Source organism: Pteropus alecto, unplaced genomic scaffold (assembly GCF_000325575.1).
Source record: "Pteropus alecto unplaced genomic scaffold, ASM32557v1 scaffold21, whole genome shotgun sequence".
Taxonomy (NCBI): domain Eukaryota; kingdom Metazoa; phylum Chordata; class Mammalia; order Chiroptera; family Pteropodidae; genus Pteropus; species Pteropus alecto.
Genome location: NW_006436282.1, coordinates 215,846 through 229,304, shown reverse-complemented (window position 1 = coordinate 229,304; position 13,459 = coordinate 215,846). Strand labels below are relative to the sequence as shown.

The following is a 13,459-nucleotide window of genomic DNA, read 5'->3' as shown; positions in this document are numbered from 1 at the left end:
ACCAGAAAAATGTCATTGATATTTAGACAAAATACAAGATAAGTATGTGGCCTATGACTACGACTACGTAATTTTGAAATTTTAGAATACTTAAATGCAAACCAGAGCAGCCAAAATTAAGAAACTTTGCAAATCTGGCATTTGTAGTGAAGTAATAAAATATGTGTTACCAAGAAAGAAATTTCATTTTTTTTGGAGGGGGGGAATGTTACCAAAAGATAATTCCTTATGAGTTCCAATGTGGAAAGTATTATAGTGTGAGATTTATTCTTTGGTTTATATATCTGGTCTACTGATGATTCTCTTGCCTCCTGAAAAGGTGAACACAGCTGAGAAGGTTTCTGTATTTCTAGCTCAGCCAAACTAGTCTAACATCATTAAATGTGGCTAAAGCTTCAAAACTAGCCCAGAATATCATGGATTCAACAAGCATTCATCTTAGTGGTCTTGAGGAGACATCAAACATTTCGTAAACTGTCTAGATTTTTCTACTATTTTCTACTGACATAGTGAATATGTAAGATTCTCAAACTATAAATGCAGGCCCAACATTTATAATATTACAAGAGTTATTCAAATCAGGCCAAATCTGTCAAAAATTATTTCATAATTACTATTTTTTTAATGTAATCTCTAAGTTACTTTTTAAAAACTATACTTCAGGTTAGTCGTTTTGGTTCTTGTGACCTACATTAAAAAGAAAAAGTTAAAGGATATGTCACATAGTAAAGAGAAGTATTTTTCCTGAAACTTTTATGTAAAAAATATGTATACGTATACATTTATTCATGTACACATTTTCATGTATGTAACTAAATATATAAACATACAAAATCATACACATATATGTAAAATACATTTCTTATTGTTGAACCATAATCAACATGTTCTAACTTTTTTTATCTGTAGGACTTATGTTTAAATACTATTTGTACCTTACTTTGAAGCGCATCATATTTAGTAGATATCATAGATATATAGTTTTAATACATTTTTCTGGATCTCACAATTCCCATCAGGTTTTTAATTTAAAAGTTTAGTCAGAAAGCATCTATTGTAACAAGAATCTCCAATATTATTAAATTTTCATAAAGAGAACTTGAAAGTCACAATCTTTTTAATGTCTTTGGCTTTCAAATCTGTATTAATAAAAATTAAATTTTACTTTTTTATCTCAAAGTGAGAAAATAGGTATATAAATTTTAACCAGATTTCGAAGGCATGTATGAGATGGTCTGATCTGTAGCCACCTGGCTTATAAAAAATTCACTTTGGGGTAAAGAAAAAAATGCACTTTGTGGAATACTTGGTTGCCCCAAAAGGCATAGGAAATTCAAAAACCAAAGTATCTGAAACTTTCAATCAAAAGACAAGCTATAAGAATTAAGGCATTATAGAAAGAGAAAAGAAGTGTTTTCATATACAAGCCCCAAATTTAAGGTCACAAGGGCAGATTCTATGAACAGCAGGCTGTGATTTTAAATTAAGATACTTCCCACAGAAGCAAATTTATGTAGTCTAAATTGGGCACCAATTTATTTATTTAATATTAGTTATTTATTTTCCTAACCAGATTACTGTAAGTATATTCCCAGCCTTTAAACACATTAAACTTCTGAGGTGGCAAAGTTTTTACTCTCATTAGCAATCCAAAACAATAATATGCTCATTTAAGAACATGAAGTTTATTTTTTTCTATTAGAAACCTATAATACATCAAAACTTATGGAATACATTGAATTACTGAACCATTCAGAGTAAAGAATAGTTTTTCATGTCCTCACATTTGGACCAAAAAAATGACAATCATATCTAAGAGAGTAAGAAAAAGATAAAATGACATATAATTATTATTAACACATAAAAAGGGTTTTTGCTAAAGTGGCCAATGTCTACATTAGCTTTTATCACCTAAATTTTAAAAATCTCTATTTCGATATTAATTTCAATAAATAAATTTATATAAGGAACTAGAATTTAAGCATTCGTAAAAAGCATTACTCAATATGAAATAGCCTATATTATGAAATGTTTACTCTAATAAACATGGATACCTTATAATGATCAAGTATCCTAGAAACTCAGTATCAAACACTCCTAGAAACTAAAACAAGGCCTTTATCTAATTAAAGACCAAGCTATTCATACATATTTAAGACCTTGGTTAATAATCTGAAAAAAAAAAATATATCAGAAAAACAATCTTCAGGTTTTCCAGGTCATTTATATCACATTATATTATGCTATATCTCGTTATATTTATAAAAATACAGAAGCATGTGAGTTACAAGAAATAAAGTACTAATAATCAATAATAATTTCAAGAATAATACAAAATGTCAATCATAGTATTATTTATTCTTACCTCTGAACTATAATCATCTGCGGTGGTTGAAATTTCACTTTCCGGCTAAAACAAAAGTAAAAACCAATTACATTAAGGTCTTTTCCCCCTGCTAAATACTATACTTTATTAAACCCTTACCACTGGTATTTATGATAGAAAACACATATAAATATCACAGAAAAACAGTAAAACATTATTCAAATCTTAAAAAATTTCACTCTGATTATGAATGACTAAACGGCACATCTAACATTTAACACTAGGCATTTTTTTAAATATAAAAGAATCAAGAAATACTTTCAGGATGTGAACTGTATGTTTTCACTCATATGTGGGATATAAAACAAAAAGCAACAAATGAAATATACAAAGAAACAAAAAACAGACTCATAGACAATATAATGGTGGTTACCAGAAGGGAAGGTGGTGGGGGGAGGACAAAGAGAGTAAAGGAGGTCAGACACAAGGTGATGGAAGGAGACTGGACTTCGGGTGGGGAGAGCACAATAGAGTAAACAGATTTTGTATTATAAAGTTGTATGCCTGAAATTTATATAATGTTATTAACTAATATTACTACAATAAATTTAATTAAAAATGTTTTTCTTATAGGCAAAAAAAACCCAAAGAAATACTTTTACACAAGGTTTTGTATAGACTACAAATCATTTGCAAGACAAATGCACCAATTAAGATATCATCCCTAATCTTGTATCTCTTTTAAATAATAATAATAAAAAAAAAGTCCTAACATGTTACTAGTAAAAGAGTTCAATTTCTCAAAAAGAAGAATCATAAGTCTTGATGCTGGAAAATTAATAACAATTTGAAAACAACCACCTATGTCATACACATTTGCAACCTCCGAAACACTTTCCAAGACATTCTTGCATCATCCTTACATCCCTGGGATTTGGGTTATGAAGTGAATAGCTTTTCCAAGCTGCCTCAGCTTCGAAGCACTTTACTAGAAAGAATCAAGGAGGAAACCTAAATTTTCACTGCTTTCACTCTTCTCCCTCTTATCTAAGAATCTCATTAACAAGAGAGAAAAAAGACCCAGATATTTCGTCTTTTCATTCAACCAACATGAACCATCACTGTCTCTGTTCTCATCTATACTTACGGAAATTTTATTCATCATTCAAGACCAGGTTCTAAGTCTATCTCCTTTATGATACAGTAACTAATGCCAGGAATAGAAATAAGCCTTATTGCTATTCTAAAATTCTGTTGCAGTGGTTCCTAACTCATGTGGTCCTCTTTTAAATCTAAACTATTTTCATGGCAGAAGCCTTCATGGTTCATTTGCTTATTACTTTTAAAACACCAGCTGACTAAATGCTTGTTGTATACTAAAAATTGTGGTACTGATGGAAAATTGGTGAATAAGACATTCTTTGCACCTGAAATGCTAAAACACTAGTAGAAAATGTTGATTTATTATGCCTAAAAACATAAAAACACATCTTTAAACCAATTCAAGCACCAGAGTGTCATATTATATTTTTAAAAGGTCCAGATTTCAATAGAAAATTACAAGAAAAATGGAAGTATGGCCCATACATAAGAAAAATAGCAGTAGAAATCATCTCTGAGGAAACACAGGTATTGAATTTAATAGACAAAGATTTTAAATTAGCTATTTTAAATATAGTTAAATAAGTGAAGAAAATCTCTAAAAAACTAAAGAAAATTATAAAAATAATTCCTCACCAAATAGAAAATATCAATAGAGAAATAATGTATAAAAGAACCAAAAAAGAAATTCTGGAGTTAAAAGTAAAATAACAAATGAAAAATTCACTAGAGGGGCTTAACAGCAAATCTACGGATGACAAAGAAAGAATCAACGAACTTTAATATCGCTTAATTGAAAGTATCCAGTCTGAGAAAAAGAAAATAAATGAAGGAAAATGAACAGAACATCAGAGATCTGTACAATATTAAACACAGTAACATATGCATAATGAGACCCAGAAGAGAGAAGAGAAAGGGCAGAAAGAATATTTGAAGATATAATGACTGAAATCTTCCTATATTAATGAAAAACATTAATCTACATATCCGAGATCTCAACAAACTCTAAGTAGTAAAAACTCAAACAGATACTCTTATGATGAATATAGCAAATCTCTACTGACATCTGTGACCTCTTGAATAAAGTTCAAAACCCTATATATCTAAATCTTTCTGCTTCCACATTAATATGCCAAGGCACAGTCCAAATTATAATCATCATTAGCCTTGTCCAACACGCTTCTAAGAGTTTCATCATTTTTTATTCCTAAGCTTAGCTGACGGTTCCACCACCCCTCCCACCATCACAATCTACTCCTAACTTCTCCTTCATCTCCTTATTCTGAAAAATTATATAACTATGGGGAGGAAGAAAATTAGCATTTATTGAGGACTTTCTATGGGCCAGGTGCAATATCCTGCCCATCACCGTTACCACTATCCCATCCCTGTCACTTAGTGATCCATTTAAAAATAAACTACCTATGGTTTCCAAGTCGAATCACATTTTTCATGTCTTTGAGAATGCTGTTTCTTTGACACTGAGATTGCCTCCCCTACTTTTTGCCTCTAGCTAACTCTAACTTATACAGTTCTATTATCTCTTCCAGGAAGCTTCCTAAATAACCACAAAGGGTGATTTGGGCATTGCCCCAAATAATAATACTCTAGGGTACCATGTGCACTGTTGTTAGCATAGCTCTAATCAGAGTACATGGCCTAGCTTACATTTGCTGTCCCCACTAGACTGGCTTTCCTAATGGGTAGACTGTCATAGTTACCTTTGTATCCTTGGTGCTCAGTCCTGGGTATATTATAGTTGCTCGATAAATGTTTGTTGACTCAAGCTCACAAAAATCGCACAGGGCACTGGGTATTGTCATCACGACAACTTTCCACTTAGAATTTTAATGTTTAAAATCTGGAGGAATACTTACTTCAACAGAGAAGACCTGGTCATGTTTGGTTATTTCTCCACTGTGCAGAGTTTTCACTGATGTGGATTCAGGAGTCATGACTGATCCTTCTCTCTGAGAACTATTCATGGACATCTCATCACTCTGTAATTGCTCAATATTTAAAGCATGATATGCTGACATATCATGTTTACTACTTGAAGTTTTCTTCTTTTTTTTCTGCTTCTTAGAAGGATTCTGCCCATCAGACTGAGCTTTCCTCTGTCGAAACTGGGCAAGCTACATTAAAAAAGAAATAGTCATTACTGTCAAAGGTAATTTTTCCTTATTACCACTAAGGAAAACAGTAGCTTTGGAGTCACTTTTTAAAAAAGATTAAAACCATCACAAAAATGCTGACAAAATAAAGATAACTTTTACAGTCTTTAATATAAGAATGACTATAGAGTTGCAAAGAAATTAAGTATTTCTGAATGAATGCTATTCAAATATGGAGAAGAACTAAAAAATGTCATGTCTAAAGAAATAAAAGTAGCCCAGAGTTGGGCAGAATAAGGAAAAACAGGCACTCTCACTCACTGTTTGGTGAGAGTGTAAACTCTGGATGTGAGATTATACGAAAACATAAGAGCTATAAATGCATTTGCTTTGTGGAATTTCTGGGGCGTCTACTAACTTATAGCAAATATAATTAATCGGTGCAAAAAGATTTAACTATATAAATGATCACTGCAGCCTTAGAAATATAACTAGTTATAAATGATTTCAATAGCAAACAATACTGCTTCCCATCCCTTAATTATCACAATTTTTGCCATTATCTTAGTGCCACCTATACTTACCATTTATCTAACCTGTCTTAATTAATGTGCATTTCTTATTTAAATTTATTTTAAAAGGAGACTTTCTATCTCTGAAATAAATTAAAAGCTAGTCCTATGATTTCTTTTTAAAAAATAGTAAACAGAAATGAATAAAATGAAAAATAAAAGTACATTATTAAAATGTTAGATATTACTGCTGAAGGTTATAAAAAAACAGGCAAGTGTTAGAGGGGTATAAAGGATATATGAGCATCAAATAGATTTTTGGCTTGTCATAAGCAGATGAATTTAAAAGAAACCTAAAAAAATAAACTTACAGTATTATTCAATGTTATTTAATACTGGATTAAGTATAACCTAAAATATCTGTCACCACTTAAAATGAGAAGAACTCATTATATACTTTGGGAAACACTGGATTAACTAAATTAAAATAATAATGTGAACCATTATGAATTATAAATATATTTATGACACAGTAGTAGGTATAAAATAATATTGCAATGTATTCTTTTTCTCAATAAAAGGAAAATTATGTGCATCTCTTTTAACAAAAACAAGGCAGGCCTCAGGCTCACGGCCTTCAACAATTCATCCTAAACTAGTTTTATTTTTAATAACATTAAAATTATATACATAGGCATAAATTCTAGAAAAATATAACCATAATAACTTTGGTATATCTATAGATTTGAGATTACAGGTATTTTTCCTTACATTCATTTGAAAGTTCCTTTATGTGATAAATTTTCATAATTTTATATGAAGCAACTATGAACCACCGATTCCTAAATTTAATTTGAGCTCTTGATCATTCTGAGAAAAAAATCACAAGAACAGGTGCAAGACCTTTGTGACTTAAAAAGAGAAAACATACTACCAATATATTAATTATGTAACTATTAATTAGATCAATTACAAAAATAGTAAATTTCTTTATGGTACAAAGTATTAAAGCAATCTTAACAATGATGTTGATATCATTAACTATCAAAATATGTGATAAATATCAGAGCCTATGAAACAACATACAGCATATTTTATTCTTTGTCTGCTATAGATAAATAAAAATATTTAGTGTTTACTTAATAAGGATGTCGAATTTGTAAGTCAGAACTATCTAATCACTGACCTTGTAAAATATAAAAATATACCATTTAAATTTTTACCCAGTTATTTAGCAATTAGCCAGTTATTCTACCTCTCCTTAAGGAACAGATGCAAGACCAGTTGCCTCTATTTGTGCACTAATAAGCTGCTGGAATGCACTTAAACTACTTTGGAGGACAGCAGATTCTTTCTTAAAAATAAATCAACTGAAATACCAATCTATATTATCTGCAAATAGAATCAATAGTCTTGGCACATCTTTTTAAAAGATCCCTCAGAGAGAATGCAAAACCAAGAAAAATATTAATAATGACATTCTTGATATTTATGCTCAATTTCAAAAAACTTCTTAAAATTCCATGTTGTCTGCATTAGAAAATATAATCAGACAGCAGAGCATATCAGGACAAAGATGAAGATTTTCTTTAAAATGTCAACTGTTAGGTTATATATAATTTATGTTTAATATTTACTTATATGTACAAATGCATAACAAAGGAGAAAACTAACATTGCATTATAAAAAGTTTAATGAAAAAAAAAAACCCCTGTCTGAGATGACAATATCCATTACAAAATGAATCCAAATGAAAAAGTCAGTAACAGATAGATATAGAATAAAAATTGGAATGGTTCCACTACAGTATTCAGAACAAACCACTTCTAAGGCATAAAATTACCAAGACATTGTTTTAGACCTATTACTGAGTATAATGAAGTAATATTTTTTCAGAACAATTAACCAGAAGGTAAACTCGATGAAGGTGAATTTTTGTTCACTACCATATATTCAAAGGCTTGAACAGTACTTAATAAATGCATATTGAGTGAAAAACAGATAACTTATCTTTTAAAGTCACCACTAAACAATCATTTTAAGCACTGTTCCACAGAACCTGAGAATTAAGATGATGCAATAGGCATATCTAATTCTACTATATAAAAAAGCTTCATAGTCTCAGAATTAAAATTAACAATTAAATGAATTAAAACACAAAAATAATCTCTCTTGCCATAATCTCTCTCTTCCACTCCACCCCTTAACCCCCAAAACAGGAGAAAATTAAATTCTCAAAAATAATGCCCACAATAACTTTTTAGCAAGAGTTCTGTTTTATAAAAATGTGAGAGCAGGAACAAGATCATACAAGTCTAATTTCTTATAGCTATCTGAACTATTTTTATTTTAAATCTGAAAAATAGCAAGCTGACAGATAAGCAAATATCAGAAACTACTCAGCTAATCATTTGATACTGAAATGATACGCTTTAAATTACTGGGAAAACATTTAGTCTAAAACATGCTGAAAATTCAGACTACAGCCATCTGTGTTTGTCATTTGGAAGCCAATTATAAAAATGTTAACATATGTAGTCATGGTAATAGTTGTAAGATTTACTGGAAAGATATTATGTCCATATACACTTGTCTTTCAAAATTGATTCAGATCTCAAACAAATATCTTACCCAACTAGAGAGTGAATAAACAATAAACAACTAAAGAAAATGACTGGTAATTTATTCCTTAAACTCAATACTTCTAACTTCATAAATGATTATTCTCAATTAAACAAGGACTTCTAAAAATGTTATATAAAAACATGCCAAGTTTTTATGTCACTTCAAAAATATTACTAATTGGAATCTGTTTTGTTTATTGAGTGTTCATTGAGTGTTTACTATGTGCCAAGCCCTGTGCTACTACACAGGAGTTAAAATGTATGGTCCTACTTGTAGGATGTTTTAGTCTAGGCCAGCCTCTTACTTCACTGAATTGTGAGAAACAAATAATATGAAAGCTAGTGTACAACTCAGTAAACTTGGTAGTCCCATACATCTTTAAGAATGTGGTATGGAGAACCTCTAGTCTTAATTTCCTTAAAGAGGGCTTCCTGGTTGTAGAGTTTTATATCTGTGAAGGAAATAATTTGGCATATGGCAGGTATTAATTAGTTCATTTAGTTAGAAATATTTACTGACTACCTATCATGTGTCGAGCTCAGTGCTAAAGGCAGGGCAGGTGGCGAGATACAAACCTTACTCCTATGAATTATAATTCAGGTAAGAAGAACAAGTTAAACAAATATAGATAAACATAAATATTTCATTTCAAGAGATAAAAAATGCTTTGAAGAAAGAGTATAGGTACTAAAGAGCATACAAGGGCAAGACTTAATTTGGATGGGGATGTAGGGAGAGGTCAGGAACTAGTGAGAAAAGAATGTGGAAGCTGAGATTTGAAGACAAACTTGAGTTACTTGTCCAAGATCATAATCAGTAAGTGGCAAAATAGAATAGAACAAGAACATCTGATTCCAAATCCAGTATTCTCTTTCCAGCATACCAACTTGTGTGCCATGCATTCTGAGCTTTCTTTCATTTGCCATTATATTTCAAATCCTAGAACACTAAGTTTAAAGCACCAATTAAATCACCAAACCAACACTTTTTTGACAGTACTGGGGGAAAAAACACATACACAACAATACACACACATATCCTAAAGAGAACATTATAAAATATCTTTAAATGTTATCTAATCTCTCCAGTTTTCAAAGATAGCTAAAAGTAGAGCTATTTTCTATCTTTTTGCTGTAGAAAATTTAAGAAATCCTAATTAATTTTAATTATGGTGACCATTTGTACTTGTCAGTGCTGTCTTTAAACCTTTCTAATATTCCTTAATGACTGTTGCACAACAATGCTGTACAAACTACTACAGCAAAACTCCAGGGGCCTAACTACGGGAACAAAGAGACTACAAAGTTGACCCAAAGCCAGTTTGTACTTAGTTAAGTAGGGCAACTGAAGCAAAAAAGACAAAAGCAACATTTTGTGCTTTAAAGCATATTTTTCAACAATGTCACAAAGACACAAACTGTTGAAAAATAACAGTGCAAAATAAACCTGAGGAAATCAGATATGGAAAAGATCACAGGACTTTATATTATTAAGTCATCAGTCCTATTTATATCCTATAATCTCATTCAATACCAATTTTTTCTTAAATAAAAGTTTTGGAACATCTTCATGCATAAGTAGAAAACCAATTCTGTAGCCTCAGGAATCCTCTTATTTTCACATATTTTAACACATTTCATTGTCTGGCACATAGTAGGCACAAGTATCTGTTGAATGAAGATAATGTTTCAAAAAGAATATGGATTACATATCATAGGGTACTAGACTGTTGTGTCTACAGACTCTGAGAAGCTAGTTATGTGACACTAGAGAAGCCACTTAACCCAGCAGAACTCAGCTTCTTCAATGGTGCAATGAAGAGGTAGGTTTGAAGGGTTTTTTAAGATTTAAGCTTTTTTTTTTTTTTTTTGGAGAATTTTCTTTCAGTTGTTCCCTCTCCTTTCTCCTCTCCCTACTTTTACTTAATATAAAGGAGAAAAACTAGAATTCTACATAATAAAAAAATATTTTTTTAAAAAAAGTATTGCTTGAAAAAAGTTTTCAATAAACAGTATCTATTACTAAGTGATTTCAAATGAAAAAAGATATAGAATAAAAGTCAAAAGATTACATTATAGTGTTCAGAACAAATCACTTCTAAGTACATAAAATTATCAAAATACTGTTTTAGGCTCTTATTACTAAAGTCAAATTATTATTTCAGAACAAATAATGAGAAGGTAAGTTCCAAGAGGGATGGAATTTTTAATTAAAATCAAAGCCTATACTCTAAGTCTAGAACAGTGCCTGCACATAGGTTCTCAATAAAGAGTTGTTGAATTAAAAAAAGATAATTTTTTTTACAGAATAGAGACACTACTAAGCAATAATTTTAGACATTATTCCTCAGAACTTCAGGATATCTGAGGTTTCTCAAAAAATAAAATTAAAAAAAAAAAATCCTAAGATGATATATCAGGTCCATGGTTACATTACTGCATAACCAATGCAGTATCATGTAGCTGGCAAAAATAATACTTTAAAAAATTTATGGGAAAAAATGCTCTCAACATAAAGTTGGAGGAAAAAAGAGGTCAAAACTGCAAATAAGATTATGATGTAAGTTAAGTTTAAAAATATATTACACATAGAAACAAAGAATCAATAAACTGTTAATAGTGATTGCTTGTGGATTATGAGACTATAGGTGATTGTTTTCGTCTTTGAAAGATCTTTACTTCCTCCTTCCTCACAGATCTTTAAAGAATATTTGCTAGTAAAATTACCACAGGCCCACATGTTTATATCACTATTTTTAAAAGGATATAATACATCTATACATCTACTAAAAATTTCATCCCAAAGGACAGAAATAAGGCAAAAGCCCCAGGAATATGCTATCCTGGGACCTGGCCTCTTTCATCAGCTTCTCCTGACACCTTTACCACACCTCATAAGTGTAACTGCCAACACTGACAGGTCATTACACTTCAACGTTCAGACGCTACCTACCTGTTTCATTTCACTGTCGCCTCAGTTCTTGCTAACAACGGTAGGAAGAATGGCACTTTGGCCAAACTTTATCATTGTTCCAAATGGCTTTTCAGTTACCCATGAGGCCCAACTCTACTTCTCTTACCTTCCTTTGAAATTTCTCAGTCTTTACAATCACCCTCTGTTATCGCTCCCTAACTTAACTAATCTCAGTTTTTCTGGGAACAAAAGAGGCTACTAGAATTAGAGTGTTTACATTTAGCTATTTTAATCAAGTAAATATTTTATATTAAAAAACATAATTTTACTGCTTCATCTGTTTAGCAACAATGTAAAACTGCCACCTGGTGGCAGCATACTATCTGAATATGGGATGTATTTTTTGGAAAGGAATAACCTCTTCAAAGGTTAAACATGCCAAATATACATTCTTTAACAGTTTTCTGCCACTTTCTTGATAAAATTCATAACTTTAAATGACACATATGGCTCCTCATGATCTGATCCTAGTCTATTTCTCCAATCTAATTGTCTGCTATGTAGCTTAATCCTCTTTGCTCCAGCATGACAAGGAGGAGGAGGATGGCCAATACTTCTTGAACAATTTTTACAATTTGACAAAGTACTGAATGCTTTATATGTATTAGCTGAATCCTGACGACAACCCTAAAGCTGGTACTATTACTGTCCTCATTTTTTAGATGGGGAACAGAAGTACAGAAAGGTTAAGTAACTTGCTTATGGTCACGAAGGAAATAAATGGCAAAGGAAGGATGTGATCCCAGATGGTCTGGTCTAGTCAAAGCTCATAACCATAATTATACTGCTTTTCACATACACACAAAAACTTTTAAAAAGTAGGTAGCATTCACCACCTATTCCTGATTCTCATTCCCCGTCCCACAGTAATCTGACTTCTCATTTTTGACAACTGGCCACTCTTCCTTATTTGAAACTGTCTTCCCTTAGTTTCACAGACATCATCATCTTCTAGCTTTGTAGATAGTGAGTGTCTCAGCATCCTTTGCAGTCTCCTTCCCCACCTGCCTTTTAAACATGGGTGTTTCCAAAAGATTCAATTCTCAGTCTGCATCCCACTCAGTCTTCTTCCTGAGTAAACTCCCATTCCCAGAGTATCACTAGTACCTGTCAATCAAATATTTGTCTATAGCATGAGCTTCTGTCTTAAGCTCCAGACTCAAATTCAATTTTACACTGGACCATTCCTCTAGAATGTCCCATAGACATCTCTGACTTAACATATCCAACATTCATTTTTATCTTACTCAAATATTTGCTTCCCTCCAAATATATCCATGTTTCCTAGATCGAAGACCAATTTCATTGAAGCTCTCCTTTCTCCACAAATTTGTCCATGTTTCCTATCTCAGAGACTAGCATCTACATCCCATCAGTTGTTTGAGTCAGAAAGCTGGAGTTACCTCTTGTCTTAGTCTGTTTGGAATACTATAACAAAATACCATAGCCTGGGTGGTGTATAAACAATGGAAATTTATTTCTCACAGTTCCGAAAGTTAGAAGTACAAGATCAGGGTGCCAGCCGATTTGGTAACTGGTGAGAGCCCACTTTCTAACACATAGATAGCCATGTTTTTGCTATAACCTCACATGGTGAATGGGGCAAGGGATCTCTCTTTTAGAAGGGCAATAATCTCATTCATCAGTGCTCTGCCCTCATGATCCTCATAATTACCTCCCAAATGGCCCATTTCCTAATATCATCACCTGAGGGGTGAGGATTTCAACATATGAATTTTGGAGGGACATAAACACTCAGACCATAGCATCCCTCTTATCCTTTACAACCAATTACCAACCTCTCAATT

The 13,459-nt window shown here is 31.7% G+C and overlaps 1 protein-coding gene across 1 annotated transcript in view; it reads right to left on the bottom strand.

Annotated features, from left to right (window-relative positions):
* The window catches only part of AKAP9 (A-kinase anchoring protein 9), a 146,044-nt gene that overhangs the window by 123,736 nt on the left and 8,849 nt on the right, over nt 1-13,459 (bottom strand). Inside the window, 2 exon segments of the mRNA XM_006911885.3 lie at nt 2,366-2,410; nt 5,305-5,562. Of these exon segments, the coding sequence (XP_006911947.1) occupies nt 2,366-2,410; nt 5,305-5,562 (303 nt within the window).